General features: G+C 55.8%; 3 protein-coding genes across 3 annotated transcripts; 2 read left to right on the top strand and 1 right to left on the bottom strand.

Annotated features, from left to right (window-relative positions):
* Positions 1 to 505: 505 nt before the first annotated feature.
* gja9a (gap junction protein alpha 9a) lies at positions 506 to 2,557 on the top strand (the record flags this gene model as incomplete). The annotated part of the gene is made up of 3 exons (XM_084471083.1): positions 506 to 754; positions 1,283 to 1,420; positions 1,454 to 2,557. Exons 1-3 carry the CDS (start codon positions 512 to 514, stop codon positions 2,555 to 2,557), a joined length of 1,485 nt encoding a protein of 494 aa, XP_084327209.1. The 5' UTR covers positions 506 to 511.
* Positions 2,558 to 4,366: 1,809 nt separating this feature from the next.
* Positions 4,367 to 7,094, bottom strand: LOC311351037 (c-Myc-binding protein-like; the record flags this gene model as incomplete). The annotated part of the gene is given in 6 exon segments (XM_084471117.1): positions 4,367 to 4,789; positions 5,397 to 5,526; positions 6,271 to 6,319; positions 6,537 to 6,609; positions 7,004 to 7,066; positions 7,068 to 7,094. Coding segments are annotated over 6 exon segments (390 nt in total). The 3' UTR covers positions 4,367 to 4,741.
* On the top strand, positions 6,664 to 15,780 carry rragca (Ras-related GTP binding Ca; the record flags this gene model as incomplete). Its single annotated transcript, XM_084471082.1, has 8 exons — positions 6,664 to 6,755; positions 7,493 to 7,978; positions 10,062 to 10,265; positions 10,834 to 11,033; positions 12,647 to 12,761; positions 13,914 to 14,056; positions 15,146 to 15,294; positions 15,764 to 15,780. Exons 2-8 carry the CDS (start codon positions 7,787 to 7,789, stop codon positions 15,778 to 15,780), a joined length of 1,020 nt encoding a protein of 339 aa, XP_084327208.1. The 5' UTR covers positions 6,664 to 6,755; positions 7,493 to 7,786.
* Between the last annotated feature and the right edge of the window lie 326 nt (positions 15,781 to 16,106).

Genomic DNA, 16,106 nt, shown 5'->3' with positions numbered 1-16,106 from the left:
TGGGGAGCGCGTCACGGCTGTATGACCCGGGCGGACGGTCACCAGCGGCAGTCTGTCGCCGCCGCTCAGTGGTAAGGACGCACCGGGGACTATGGTTAAAAGGGGATGACGGGAGCACTCCCGGTCTTTATCAGAAGGGGGGCATGCGGTTTGGCGTTTAGGTCTAGTCTCTGTGTGATGGAGGACACTTTGGAGGAGTAATGCGCCATCAGATTTACTTTTCAATTCACCTGATTCAGGTAGGACTTTGGTTCCTTTTAAATCCGATCAGGCCCCATTAAGGCTTACTTTAAAACGGTTTATTCCTGTATTTGAGCTCTGAGACAGAACCTTCTGAACTGTAACTTTGAAGCTCAACTTCTGGAGGCTAGAACCTACTGCAGAGAGCAGGGTGCAGGGTCTGACCTACTGTGGAGAGGGTGAGGGTGTCTGTAGCTCCTCGGCTGTAACGTCTCCATGGTAACGGTGCCTCCCTCCCTCCCCCTCCAGTCATAGCCATGGACGAGTGAAGATGGGGGACTGGAACTTCCTAGGGGGGATCCTGGAGGAGGTCCACATCCACTCCACCATGGTGGGCAAGATCTGGCTGACCATCCTGTTCATCTTCCGCATGCTGGTGCTGGGCGTGGCCGCGGAGGACGTGTGGAACGACGAGCAGAGCAGCTTCGTCTGCAACACGGAGCAGCCCGGCTGCCGGAGCGTGTGCTACGACCGCGCCTTCCCCATCTCCCTCATCCGCTACTGGGTGCTTCAGGTGAGAGGGCCGGGAGGGGTGGGGGAAGGGGTGGGAGGGGTGGGGGGGGGGGCGCCAGGGCCAGGGAGGGGGGCACACAAACTTTAATCTGGGAGCTGAACACTAGATATAGTTTGAGGACTGATGAGACGCGATACTGGTTCATTTTCTAGATCACCGTTAGTTAAGTGACCATTGAAGCTCGTGTTGGGGTCTGGGCTCAGCCTACTGGCCGGTCTGGACCCCCCCTGTCTTCCCTGACTGGTCTGGACCCCCCCCTGTCTTCCCTGAGTGGGTCTGGACCCCCCCCCCCCCCCCCCCCCCCCCCGGCTCCCCTGAGTGGGTCTGGACCCCCCCTGTCTTCCCTGAGTGGGTCTGGACCCCCCCTGTCTTCCCTGAGTGGGTCTGGACCCCCCCCCCCCCTCCCCGGCTCCCCTGAGTGGGTCTGGACCCCCCCCGGCTCCCCTGACCGGTCCGCCCTCCACTGACCTGTAGCCCCCCCCGCCCCCGCCCCACACTGACCCCCCCCCCCTCCCCCCCCTGCTGCAGGTGATCTTCGTGTCGGCCCCCTCGCTGGTCTACATGGGCCACGCCCTCTACCGCCTGCGGGCGCTGGAGAAGCTCCGGCAGCGCCGCAAGGCCCTCCTGCGCCGCGAGCTGGAACTGCTGGACGAGGCGGCGGCGGCGGTGGCGGCGGCGGCGGCGTCGGTGGCGTCGGCGGCGGAGGCGGCGGCGTCGGCGGCGAGGCGCCGGGCGGAGCGGCAGGTGAAGCAGGTGGAGCAGGGCCGGCTCAACAAGGCCCCGCTGCGGGGGGCCCTGCTGCGCACCTACGTGGCCCACGTGTTCACGCGCTCGGCCGTGGAGGTGGGCTTCATGGCGGGCCAGTACCTGCTGTACGGCGTGCGGCTGCAGCCGCTGTACCGCTGCGAGCGCGCGCCCTGCCCCAACGCCGTGGACTGCTACGTGTCCCGGCCCACGGAGAAGAGCGTGTTCATGGCGTTCATGCAGGCCATCGCGGGGGTCTCCCTGCTGCTCAACCTGCTGGAGCTCCTGCACCTCGGCTACAAGAAGCTCCGCAAGGTCTTCAGCCACGACGGCCGGCCGCCGGAGGACCCCCACCCCAGCGGCCGCTACAGGGGGTCCTCCGTGGGGTGGGCGGGGGCCTGCTCCGCCCGGAAGACCACCACCATCGCCTCGGCGCCCAGCGACTACAACCTCCTGCTGGAGCGGCTGCAGTGCTGCCCCACCCTCCTCCGCCCGGCGCTGTCCCTGCCCCTCCACGAGGGGGAGCCCGCCCTCCTGGGGGTCCTGGAAGACCCTGAGTGTCCGGAGTGTCCAGGGTGTCCGGGGTGTCCAGGGTGTGGCGCCCCAGAGGAGGACCTCCCGCCGGCCCGGGGAGACTCCCTGAGCCCCCAGGAGGAGGCCCGGGACACCAGCGACGCGGACCTCCCTGCAGGCTGCTCTCCGCAGCGGCCCCGGGAGGCGAGGCAGGCCTCCTCCTGCGCCGCCCTGCCGGTGTGCCCGTCCAGGAGGCAGTGGAACCGCTGCTCCACGGTGATGGAGAGCCGGAGCTCTGACACCGACTCCTACGGCGACGGCATGGCTTCCACGGGGGGCGGCGGCGGCGGCGTCGGCGGCGGACCCCCCGCCGCGTGGACCCGGGCCAAGTCCGACGCCAAGCGGCCCAGCCCCCGCCCCTCCACCCCCGAGTCCCAGAAGGACTTCAGCGAGGGGTCCCAGCACAGTCCCAGACCACCGTCCTCCAACGGCAAGACCTCCATGAGGAGCTGCTCCAGCAGCAGGAGGCCAGACCTCCAGATCTGAGGCCTCCGGACCTCCAGACCTCCAGACCTCCAGATCTGAGGCCTCCGGACCTCCAGGTCTGAGGCCTCCGGACCTCCAGACCTCCAGACCTCCAGACCTGAGGCCTCCGGACCTCCAGGTCTGAGGCCTATGGACCTCCAGATCTATAGCCTCCAGACCTCCAGGTCTGAGGCCTCCGGACCTCCAGACCTGAGGCCTCCGGACCTCCAGACCTCCAGATCTGAGGCCTCCGGACCTCTAGATCTGAGGCCTCCGGACCTCCAGATCAGAGACCCCCAGACCTCCAGATCTGAGGCCCCCAGACCTCCAGGTCTGAGGCCTATGGACCTCCAGATCTATAGCCTCCAGACCTCCAGGTCTGAGGCCTCGGACTCCAGATCTTAGGCTGCAGACTCCAGTCAACACTGGAGCCGTGCTGTTAACTCACCATGAAGGTAAAAAGGGATGGCTGCAACATGCTCTTCGGTAGCAGAGAACCGTTTGTATTTATTAAAACAATATAACGGCTTGGCCACCATGTGCCGAGTCTGGCTCCAGCCCCACATTTTGACAGTAGTTGTGTATGTAGAACTCTGAGCCAATAAGATTGAAGGGCTGGGTCGGAGGGCTGGCATGGCAACACGTTGGACTACATGTACAGCATGGATAAGCTATGGTTTGGTTAATGTCTATTTTGTATGTTTTTACAGCTGGTGTTTGTAATAAAGTTATACGTTACGTTTCCAATAGATTTATCAATGGCATTATTCAGAATCATAACCTAAGATAAGGATTAGACATTAGGAAGAGTTATGAAACAGTTTGAACACTTGACATGTTTGACCAGTACTCTGATGTGGACATGCAACGTGGTTCAAGTCTGGGACATCAGATATAGAATTACACTATGGGCCTTAAGTGGCCCACTTAAATACTTAAGTGGCCTCCATGCCCAGTATGGTCCAACCCTTGGCCTGGTCCATGTCACACCTCACCACCCTGGGTAGATGTTTGAACCAAGGCTTCTGGGTCTGCTGGCTGTTTAGGACTTTGATGGTTGGAGAAGTTCTTGATGACAAGGTTTGGATTTCATAACATCTGGATCCACCAGATGTATGTTTTGGCTGAGACTAACTTCCCACAGTTAAGCCAAAGGTCCACATCATTTGGTTTTTAATGGGCATTGTAACATCTAGTGCAGGGGTGTCAAACTCAAACTGTACAGTGGGCCAAAATTGAAGTCTTGGACAAGTCACGGGCCGGAGTTCTTGGGGGGGGGGGGGGGGATGGATACCGCGCCGTCAGCGCGTTAACGCTGAAATGCGATATGCTGGCGGGCCAATTGCATTACATTAATTGGGGACATTACATTATAAGTGGTCGGAATTGTTGGGGGGGGGGGGGGGGGGGGGGGGCGCAAGGTACGGGATTACGGGCTGCCGGAGTTGACGCGCCAGGGTTACCACGCGCGTCAACGCTGAAATGCGATATGCTGGCGGGCCAATTGCATTACATTAATTGGGGACATTACATTATAAGTGGTCGGAATTGTTGGGGGGGGGGGGGCGCAAGGTACGGGATTACGGGCTGCCGGAGTTGACGCGCCAGGGTTACCACGCGCGTCAACGCTGAAATGCGATATGCCGGCAGGCCAGTTCTGATCTTTAGATGTTATCTGGCGGGCCGGATTAAATTACACTCCGGGCCGGATTAGGCCCGCGGGCCGCACGTTTGACACCCCTGATCTAGTGTATATTCTTGATCGAGTCATGTTCTAGGGATGATCAATGAATCCTGAACACGTGAAATGATTGAATCATAGAAACAAAGTCTGGTCAGACCCTTTATTGGTTTGAGCCAACAAAACAGAATCTAGTCCATTGTTGAGGTGTGCAGAAACAATATCAAAGGCGAATGATAATCCTACATTCTGAAAACGAAGTAGAATCCCATCCTGAGTGAATCGTCATAATGCGAAGGGACAGCAAACTTTGCTTGATATACAAAATATTAGAAATAATGCTTGTTGTCTGCTCGCACAAAAGCAGACATGAGGGCAGAACCACGGGGCCATGGGGAACCCTATAAAACGACCTGCATACAATCTGTACAAACACAGGGCCTTACAGTTAAAGGCTTTAAAACAACGACACAACACAAGTAAAATAAACTAAAATGTGCACTTTGGTGGAGTTCTGTCGCGTCCTACTCGGCAGCGGGCGGGGCCTCCGGGGTCGGCTCGTAGCGCTGGAGCTGGGGAACAAGAGTCGTTAATAATATTAATTCATATTCATTAAGACCACAGCTCCACCAAGAACCACTAGAAATACTTCATTCGTTCCCCGTTCCTGCCACTGAGCAAAGCCAGTTCCATGGGGGAAGCAGAGATGTTTGGTGGGTCTGGTCCATCACCAGAAGACAAGGTGTAATGTCACCAAGGCTCCCCCCCCCCCAGGAGGGGTCCTTGATGAGGCTCCATCCCCCCCCAGACATTAAAACAACATTTCCACCTGGAATAAACTTTCATTTAAAGGTCCCATGACATGCCACCAGGTGTGGTGTGATTAGCCGTTACAAGCCGTTTTTGAAAATCTGTGGGGGTGTGGGGGATGACATGACATCACAGGTGGGCGTGTCCACCTGTGACATAGATGAGCAACCTTTGCTATGGTCCACTGGGTTGCCTGGTAGACTGATTCATCCAGACATCCACACAGCTAGGTGGACACGCCCACCTGTGATGTCAGAAGACAGATTTTTCAAAATGGCTTGTGACGGCTAATCACACCACACCTGGTTGCATGTCATGGGACCTTTAACCAGTGGTGGATCAGGGACCTCTTTCAGAGACCAGCCTTACCCTGGAGCGGAGCTCCTTGTTCTCCTCCCCCAGGACCTCACACTGCTCCCTCAGCTTGGCCAGCTCCTGCCGCAGGGCCTGCGTCTCCTCCATCTCCTCCCCGGCTGCGCCCAGCTGCTGCTTCAGGAAGCTGGACCTCTGTTAAAGAACACGACCTTCAAACTGCTCCCAAGACCTCCGACCTACGACCACGACCTCTTCATCTGGACCCCAGCCTCCTAGGACCCTGCTCCCTAGCCTCCTAGGACCCCAGCCTCCTAGGACCCTGCTCCCTAGCCTCCTAGGACCCCAGCCTCCTAGGACCCCAGCCCCTAGGACCCTGCTCCCTAGCCTCCTAGGACCCCAGCCTCCTAGGACCCTGCTCCCTAGCCTCCTAGGACCCTGCTCCCTAGCCTCCTAGGACCCCAGCCTCCTAGGACCCTACTCCCTAGCCTCCTAGGACCCCAGCCTCCTAGGACCCAGCTCCCTAGCCTCCTAGGACCCCAGCCTCCTAGGACCCTGCTCCCTAGCCTCCTAGGACCCCAGCCTCCTAGGACCCTGCTCCCTAGCCTCCTAGGACCCCAGCCTCCTAGGACCCTACTCCCTAGCCTCCTAGGACCCCAGCCTCCTAGGGCCCCAGCCTCCTAGGACCCTGCTCCCTAGCCTCCTAGGACCCCAGCCTCCTAGGACCCTGCTCCCTAGCCTCCTAGGACCCCAGCCTCCTAGGACCCTACTCCCTAGCCTCCTAGGACCCCAGCCTCCTAGGACCCTGCTCCCTAGCCTCCTAGGACCCCAGCCTCCTAGGACCCCAGCCTCCTAGCCTCCTAGGACCCCAGCCTCCTCAGTCTCCAGAGGAGCTGCGTTAGAGGAACCTTGAGGTTCTGGTGAAGGATACTCCAGTGCGTTGCTTGGCTTCTCCGGTTGTTCGTACAGAGACACCAGGACTGGAGACAGAGGGGAACGTTAACCACACACACCGCTGGTTCATATCACTGGTTCCTCACACTCGAGGAGACAGGATGAGGAGCAGACATGGAGGAGGATGAGGAGCAGACATGGAGGAGGATGAGGAGCAGACATGGAGGAGGATGAGGAGGAGGAGGAGACAGGGAGGGAGGAGACAAGGAGGAGGAGACAAGGAGGAGGAGACAAGAGACCTACCGCCCGTCAGACTGTCCAGAACTCCTCCCTTCTCCAGGTACCTCCGGAACTGCTCCCTCTTCGAGTCTGAAGCCTTTCAGCACAAAGAGGATGAAACAGCAGGGAGAGAAGAAGACAATCCACATGATCAGTGGCTTCACCTGGGCTCGAGCGCCTCACCGAGTCACATTAAGAAGTTAATGACGGGAAGGGTTGGTTAATGAGCTCCGCGTTTAAACGGTGACTAATTAAACTGACTAATGTGGTTGACAGACCTGGCATTAATGTTAAAGTGTGTTAAAAGTATCAGCAGATACCCGAGCAGCAGCAGGTGAGGACCGGACCGCAGGTGACAAACTCTCCGTCACTAATTAACCAATTAAACACGCTAACTTCAGCAGCGCGGACCTTTTTTAACTTAAACTTAAACTTAATCGTTGCTTCACCACGCCGAACCCCGAACAGAAACCGAAACACCGAACTCTTACCCTGTAATGCGCCATTCTCCTGGTCCGGTGTCTTCTAGTAAGACGCTCGGCTCCAGAGCCGCCCCAGAGTCGAACTAGTTTCGTTTATCATCTTCCTGCTCGCTCATGATTGGTCGATGAGCGCCCTCTGGCGGTCCTCGACCAATCAGAAGCGAGCAGCGCCCCCTGGCGGTCTCCGACCAATCCTGAGCGAGCAGCGCCCTCTGGCGGTGAGCGCTGCTCACTTGTGATTGGTCGAGCAGCGCACTCTGGTAGCAGGAGCTGCTCGCTCCTGATTGGTCGAACAGCGCCCTCTGGTGGCCACACAGCAAAACTCCACCAATATCGTCATTTGCCATTTTGTCGACTTGCATAATCCGTATAATTGATTCAGATAACGTACAACCACAAGTGTAAACAGCTATGGTTGGACTGTGGGCGTATAATACCAAGTTAAATACTTAAGCGAGAAAGAACACGTAAAAAGTATTATTATTTGTCTTTAATCAGGTGATAGGTCACAAAACAAGTCAGAGTACGAGTCAGGTGACTGAGGAGACAGTTGGTGACTGACGGCTCCACCGACCAATCAGGACTCACCGTGTAACAGCCGCATCCAATCAGATCGAGAGGCGGGATCAGAACCAAGGAAAGGAAATCCGAAGGAAACGTGTGGAGCTCTGCTGTGCTGTTCGGGATTTAACGAATTCACCGAATAGTTCCGCGGTTCGGGAGCGTTTCTCCGAACACAAGCCGCCCGTGTCGGGCCGCCAGAGTCGGGCTGAGTCGGGGTGAGTCGGCGACATGTCGCTCCAGTACGAGGAGGAGCCGCTGGCGGAGCACTACGGCTACGGGCCGCCCGACTCCTTCCCCAAAGACTTCGGCTACGGAGAGGAGGAGGAGGAGGAGGCCGAGGACCTCCCGGCCCCGGCCGACAGCAAGCCCCGCATCCTGCTCATGGGGCTGCGACGCAGCGGCAAGTCCTCCATACAGAAGGTAGGAGCAGGGCGGCTGCAGGGGGGGGGGGGGGGACCAGTAAACCAATGGCACCAGTAAGGCCCTGGTGCCACACCATAACAAGTCCTCCATACAGAAGGTAGGACAGGGGGGGGACCGGTAAACCAATGGGATCAGTAAGGCCCTGGTGCCACACCATAACAAGTCCTCCATAGTACAGAAGGTTGGAGCAGGGGGCTGCATTGGGGGACCAGTAAACCAATGGGACCAGTAAGGCCCTGGTGCCACACCATAACAAGAGCTCCGGACCCGGTGAAGTTAGGACCATGTGTGTTAGAGAGGTTCCCCCCAGCCTGAGCCCTCCTTTAGAAGGGATCCTCCACACCAGACATTAACTAACAGCACGCCATCATCACCGTCGTCGTCATCGTCATTGTTATTGTGATGTGATTAGTTATGATGGTGTAATGTTAGTTGATGTCTGTATTGGCGTTCAAACCGGAGAAGTCTACTCTTATGTCAGGGCTTTAGTGGGCAGCAGCATACTTATACTATTGAACAAATCAATACGTAGTAATGCATATTATTATATTGTATACATGACTACATGTCATGTTTTGTTGTGTAGGTGTCACAAACTGAACCCCTAGCCCTCCAGTATGAGCCAGTGTGTTGGTGGTGCCTGTAAACCAGTCACCTGCTGGTCAGTGGAGATAGTACGGGATCGTATACTGTCATGGGACATGTTGGTGGTGTATGGTGGTTATAGTTGTGGTGGAGGTGATGGGGGAGGTGGTTATAGTGGAGGTCGTTATAGTGGAGGTGGTTATAGTGGTGCTGGTGCTGGGGGATGAGGTCTGAAGCGGGTGTCGAGAGACACGCCCTCCCTCAACTCCCTGAGCTCCTCACCGTCACATGACCGCCACCGCACCCGCACTCAGTCTCCTGATGAACCAGACGTATCGACGCGTGTCAAGTCGACAGGTTTATTATGTACCTGGCAGCCAGATCCAGGCTCTCAGCAACAGAGAGATGTACGTCCAATCCCTGGTCTGAACTAGTCCTTCATGACATGGACTCATTTTTGCTTTGCCTAAACACTGACTTTGCTATTTCTGGATGCGCCCTTTGAGCCTCAATACAACCGTACAAAAGAGTGGACTTAACTCAAATCTAGTCGGTCATCAGCATACACAGATAAAGATTACTTTAAGTAAGCCTTCTGTCTCTTGTTTTGGTGTTTTGATTACATCCCCCACACCCCCACAGCCCTCTTACTCACTTATTGTATGTTGTACGTCCTTGCACTTTGATAGTACTTAGCATTGTGTAGCATCTTATCCTAGCTATCTCTGTTGTATACAGGGAACGGGTTAACGTAGCGATAGTTAGTGCTTGGCACTTGGTTCTATGAAGATCCTTACTGTACCCACAGCGATATATTGTTGTTTCTCCTTCTGACAAATGTACTTATTGTAAGTCGCTCTGGATCAAAGTGTCAAATGCCCGTAATGTTAATGTAAATACTATGCAGTGATGGTAGTATTCCTTAGAGCAAGTGTAAGAGCTCAGTCATTGGAGTTTTTCTGTGTACTGGACTCCTGGAGCAACAAGGAGGTCTCCTGGTTGGCTCAGCGCTCTGGTGGGTTAAGACGGACAGCGGTTACGTTATCATGGCCGGAGACGGGTGGGCATCTGACCTTTAGCTTCATGACTACTGCGTGCTGTCATATTGGGATAGCGTGAAGATATTACCGGTAATACCGGTTATAATACCGGAATATGGCTTGATCAGTTCCCCAAATAGTACTAACCGAAAAAGCAATTCACTTCCAACTGGAATCTTGGTGTCATTCTAGAATGTTCTCATCCTCATTCCAGAATGTTCTCGTCCTCTTTCCAGAATGTTCTCTGCATCATTCTATAATATTCTCTGCATCAGTCCAGAATATTCCCGTCCTCGTTCCAGATTGTTCTCGTCCTCACTCCAGAATGTTCTCGTCCTCATTCCAGAATGTTCTCGTCCTCATTCCAGAATGTTCTCGTCCTCATTCCAGAATGTTCTCGTCATGGTTCCAGAAGGTTCTCCTCACTGTGGACTCCTGTGTTCTTGTGGTTCCAGGTGGTCTTCCACAAGATGTCCCCCAACGAGACCCTGTTCCTGGAGAGCACCAACAAGATCTACAAGGACGACATCTCCAGCAGCTCCTTCGTCAACTTCCAGATCTGGGACTTCCCCGGCCAGGTGGACTTCTTCGACCCCACCTTCGACTACGAGATGATCTTCAGAGGCACCGGCGCGCTCATCTTCGTCATCGACGCTCAGGTAGGTAGAGGAGCCACGTGATTGGCTCAGGCCATGTAGAGGAGCGACGTGATTGGCTCAGGGCGTGTAGAGGAGCGATGTGATTGGCTCAGGGCGTGTAGAGGAGCGACGTGATTGGCTCAGGCCGTCTTCCTCCTCCCCCTGACTCCTCCTCCCACCTCCTGACTTCTCCTCTCCCTCCTCCCTCCTCCTCCTCCTGTCTCCCTCTTCCTCTCCCTCCTCCCTCCTCCTCCTCCTGTCTCCCTCTTCCTCCTGTCTCCTGACTACTCCTCCTCCCGACTCCTCCTCCTGACTCCTCCTCCCTCCCGACTCTTCCTCCTGACTCTCCTCCCTCCTGACTCCTCCTGACTCCTCCTCCCTCCCGACTCCTCCTCCTGACTCCTCCTCCTGTCTCCCTCTTCCTCCTCCTGACTCCTCCTCCTGTCTCCCTCCCGACTCCTCCTCCTGACTCCTCTTCCCTCCCGACTCCTCCTCCTGACTCCTCCTCCCTCCTGACTCCTCCTCCTGACTCCTCCTCCCTCCCGACTCCTCCTCCTGACTCCTCCTGACTCCTCCTCCTCCTCCTCAGGACGACTATGTGGAGGCGCTGGGCCGGCTGCACCTCACGGTGACGCGGGCGTACCGCGTCAACCCCGACATCAACTTCGAGGTGTTCATCCACAAGGTGGACGGGCTGTCGGACGACCACAAGATCGAGACCCAGCGGGACATCCACCAGCGGGCCAACGACGACCTGGTGGACGCCAGCCTGGAGAAGCTGCACCTCAGGTAGGCTACAGCGCCCCCCCCCCCCCCCCACGGCCCCCCCCACAGGACTGAGGGAGCAGGGCCACACCCCCCAGGGCCCCAACAGGACTGACCCAGACCCCCAGGGACCCCCACAGTACTGAGGGAGCAGGGCCACACCCCCCAGGGCCCCAACAGGACTGACCCAGACCCCCAGGGACCCCCACAGTACTGACGGAGCAGGGCCACACCCCCCAGGGCCCCAACAGGACTGACCCAGACCCCCAGGGACCCCCACAGGACTGAGGGAGCAGGGCCACACCCCCCAGGGCCCCAACAGGACTGACCCAGACCCCCAGGGACCCCCACAGTACTGAGGGAGCAGGGCCACACCCCCCAGGGCCCCAACAGGACTGACCCAGACCCCCAGGGACCCCCACAGTACTGACGGAGCAGGGCCACACCCCCCAGGGCCCCAACAGGACTGACCCAGACCCCCAGGGACCCCCACAGTACTGAGGGAGCAGGGCCACACCCCCCAGGGCCCCATCCAATCACAGAACACCTTCCAGGTCACATGTCCATGTGTCGGTGCACCACATGCTCCATCAGGACCGTGTGGTGCACCGGGAATGTCGTACAGCGGGAATGTTGGCATGGCAACAGAGACTGAGCGAGGGATGGGCTGATGGGTGGGTGTCCCGCCCCCTCCCATTGGCAGTCTGACTGGAGCTGCTTCCCATTGGCTGACACGTCGCTAGGATGCCTTAACACTTAAATGTGCTCCGATGTGCCTCTTATCTCTCGATACCTTCTCAAATATTCCTGCAGGTTCGTGCAATTCATGCCCGTCGCCATTTTTAACTGTTCTCCCAATCAACGTGTGGCTGCATCGGCCCGTTCAGGGATGTTTGATTCATGCTAAAGGAAAACAGGGTGATGAAACAAAGGCCTTTAGGATCTGAATCTGGGTGAGGGCGGTGGGCTGGTAGGTCTTGGTTTGTCCTTCTGGGGGGGGGACGCTCTGCTTCACAAGGGGTCCACACTAGAGAGGAGATGCCCATGACTCGACGCCGAGTGTGGGCTGAGATCTTCACCAGACCGACCAGCCGATGGTTACAGCTGCTGTAGCTCTGAGGAGGCTTAGATATTGTTTTATTGGCCGATATATATATATATATATATATATATATATATATATAACCTCTGTGTGTTATTGCATTGGGCTCCTGAGGGAGTTGATGAACCAGTATGTCTGCCAAATGAATTACTATGCAGTCATTTAGCAGAGCCTTTTATCCAAAGTGTTTTGTATACATTCGTGAGCAGGTATCAGACAGACAGTGTTTCCAGACTCAGACCTCAGCGGGGGGGGTAAGATGAATAGTGAATTGTTCATGTAGTCGCTTGTTGTCTGCCTCCTCTGAAAGCTCCACAGCTTGTGGTTCTTGCGTCATGTGCGTCCAGACCTGCAGCGTCAAGCTCCTCAGCCGTCTGTTCTCATGTCCCCGGGGAGGATTTCCAAAACCCAGCGTGAATCACGTCTGCTAACCCCACGGCCGGGACACGTGACGCGTGGTCTCTCACCTGTTCCCGCTCCGTTTGAGGAACCGATGCTAACCAGACTTCCTCTTTTCCTCTTGTGTGTCCCTCAGCTTCTACTTGACCAGTATCTACGACCACTCCATCTTCGAGGCGTTCAGCAAGGTGGTGCAGAAGCTCATCCCCCAGCTGCCCACGCTGGAGAACCTCCTCAACATCTTCATCTCTGTGAGTAGGAGAGGAGCCTCGTGTTGGAGGGTCTGCTGTCATCCACAGGGTGTCTCTGTCTGTCTGTCTGTCTGTCTGTCTGTCATAAGGAAGGGGGTTGGGTAGCTTGCCCAAGGATGTAATTGATGTATCTATGGGATCTATCTATCTTTGGGTTTTCCCATAAAAAGGTCTCATTCCACAGCGTCCCCTGGTGGACAGATGGTGAACTAGACCACATGGAGTGTAGAATAGGCCTTGAGTCAACGGGTCCTAGTCCTGGTGGGGGGGGGGGGGGGGGGGGGGGGGGAGTCTCTGAGAGCTTTGTGAGGCTATGTTTAGAGGTTCCCCCGCTGGTGTGTTTAGATGATGTACACGTGTACACGGACGCCTCGACACACCGCTGCTCAATAATGAATGATGACAAGTGCTGCTGGCAGCAGACGCAAACGGAGCAGTCTGCTCCCAGTCACTGCAGACTGGCTCTGGATCACGGCCCTGTCTGACACGCCGTGCAGAGAGAGCTCTTCTCTTTGGATACGAGGAGCCGATGGAAGGCGGTTCTGTCTTCTAGAACCGTAGACTAGACTGTGAAGTCTGTTCACAAAATGAGAGTTAGATTCTGTTACCCAGAGTGGGGGCGCAGGCTGATTGGAGTTTACACATTGTATGAAAGCCAAGCACGGGGGAACGGAACCATTAGAGCACAAGGGGAACGGAACCATTAGAGCACAAGGGGAACTGAACCATTAGAGCACAAGGGGAACTGAACCATTAGAGCACAAGGGGAACTGAACCATTAGAGGGGTCCAAACGCTCTGCGCCGTGAGTAAATCTTGTGTCCACAAGATTCCAGACTGTGGCAGGGCAGGCGGTTCATGTCCGGCCCTGGAGGACCTCTGTCCTCAACAACCTGGTCGTCACGGAGACCATCCATTAAGAATCTAGAATCAACAGCTTTACGACATGTAGCTTTACAACCAGCAAGGGGGAGCAACAAGGTCTTTAAACAGCTCGTATACGTCGAGGAGAGTCGCTGTTCTCTCATTTGACATTTTTTTTCAGTTCATCACTTTGCTGAGCTAGGAGTTCAATCGTTTAATTTCACGGTATTAATCCCTGTATTTAATTTATTGTGTGTGTGTGTGTGTGTGTGTGCGTGTGCGTGCGCAGAACTCGGGGATCGAGAAGGCCTTCCTGTTCGACGTGGTCAGTAAGATCTACATCGCCACCGACAGCTCCCCGGTGGACATGCAGTCCTACGAGCTCTGCTGCGACATGATCGACGTGGTCATCGACGTGTCCTGCATCTACGGGTCAGCGCTCCTCCCTGCTCCTCCTCCTCCTACTGAGGAGAAGTGTCCTGCTCCCTGCTCCTCCTAGCTCTGAGGAGGAGGAGGAGGAGGAGGAGGAGGAGGAGCAGGGGTCAGTGCCCTGCCCCCTGCTGCTCCTCCTTCTACTTGAGGAGAAGTGTCCTGCTCCCTGCTCCTCCTAGCTCTGAGGAGGAGGAGGAGGAGGAGGAGGAGCAGGGGTCAGTGCCCTGCCCCCTGCTGCTCCTCCTTCTACTTGAGGAGAAGTGTCCTGCTCCCTGCTCCTTCAGGAGATCCTTCACTGAAGATCCTCTCCTTGGGGGGGGGTCGTCTTTAATACTAGTTGAATGAACTAGTGGAATGAAATACGTTTCTTGGAGAAGTGACCAGATTGGAAAGGTCCATTTGAACCACTCCATGTGAGCTAAAACACCATACAGATGGCCGCCGACCCACTCTGTCCTCTTGTAGCGCTGACACACACACACACACACACACACACACACACACACACACAGTGGCTTCACGCGTCTGTGCCATGTAAGCATGTCTGTGGGTGACGTGTCAGCTGAACTGGTTCCCTGGGGAGGTTTTTCCTTCTATTGCCTCGTGACACATTTCACAAGCTGCTAACATGTTGTCTCTCTGTGACTCTGGTCTGTAGGAGGACGGTAGTTGGATGTTGTCTCTCTCTGGTGTCTCCAGGTAGTTAGAGGTTGTTGTTGGATGTTGTCTCTCTCTGGTGTCTCCAGGTAGTTAGAGGTTGTAGTTGGATGTTGTCTCTCTCTGGTGTCTCCAGGTAGTTAGAGGTTGTTGTCTCTCTCTGGTGTCTCCAGGTAGTTAGAGGTTGTAGTTAGATGTTGTCTCTCTCTGGTGTCTCCAGGTAGTTAGAGGTTGTAGTTAGATGTTGTCTCTCTCTGGTGTCTCCAGGTAGTTAGAGGTTGTAGTTGGATGTTGTCTCTCTCTGGTGTCTCCAGGTAGTTAGAGGTTGTAGTTGGATGTTGTCTCTCTCTGGTGTCTCCAGGTAGTTAGAGGTTGTTGTCTCTCTCTGGTGCCTCCAGTTAGTTACAGTAGATGTTGTCTCTCTGTCTCCAGGCTGAAGGAGGACGGCAGCGGCAGTGCGTACGATAAGGAGTCCATGGCCATCATCAAGCTGAACAACACCACCGTGCTCTACCTCAAGGAGGTCACCAAGTTCCTGGCCCTCGTCTGCATCCTCCGGGAAGAGAGCTTCGAGCGCAAAGGTGAGCCCTCCTCCTGGAGGTCAAAGGTCAGCCCCCCCCCCCCCCCCCCCACGTGGAGGTCAAAGGTCAGCCCCCCCCCCCCCCCCCCCCCCCACGTGGAGGTCAAAGGTCAGCCCCCCTCGTGCAGGCCTCGACATTAACGGTTGCCCGCTTGCCCGGGGCAGGTGAACTCTGTGATCGGGCACGGTGGACAGAAAAAAAAAAAGGTCCTGAAAAAAAGGTCACTTCCCCGATGGGCAAGTGACCTTTTTTTTTTGGAAATACACTAAATATGCCTACAAAATAAACGTCCTCCTATATCGCGGGAGCGGAGCATTCCACAGCGCTGTGCATCAGTTTTCGGTAAAACAGGAGTTGCTGTTGCTGCGTTCCAGGGACACTTTTCAGCCCATAAGGTACGAGCTGTCACTGGGAGTACATCGATCTGGTACTCGGCGGTAGTGAGTTTCGGGTTTGACTGCCGTTCCAGGGCACGTTCCCGGGTAGAAGGTTGTGAAAACACGGGTTACGGGTTGCCTGGATCACTTTCGTCATGTTCCTTCAGCCTCCGAAACTGGCCAAGTGCCAGGTGAATGTAACGGAAATAAACCAATAAAGACACCTGAAAATGAGACGCCACCAGGATATGAAACAAAAGGGCAAAGGAACTTCTTAATGAGTTGGACGGAGAGTTTCCGTGGGTCCGTCATGACAGCGGGTAAAAGTTAACCGATTGAGGTTTTGACTTAACCTGCAATCGGATTCATCAACACAATTTAAAAAGTGAAATGTCAAGGCCTGCCCCTCCTGGAGGTCAGGGAGGTCAAAGGTGA

The sequence above is a fragment of the Micromesistius poutassou genome (assembly GCF_964030765.1).
Source record: "Micromesistius poutassou genome assembly, chromosome: 8".
Classification (NCBI taxonomy): domain Eukaryota; kingdom Metazoa; phylum Chordata; class Actinopteri; order Gadiformes; family Gadidae; genus Micromesistius; species Micromesistius poutassou.
This window is presented reverse-complemented; position numbering and strand designations above follow the sequence as displayed.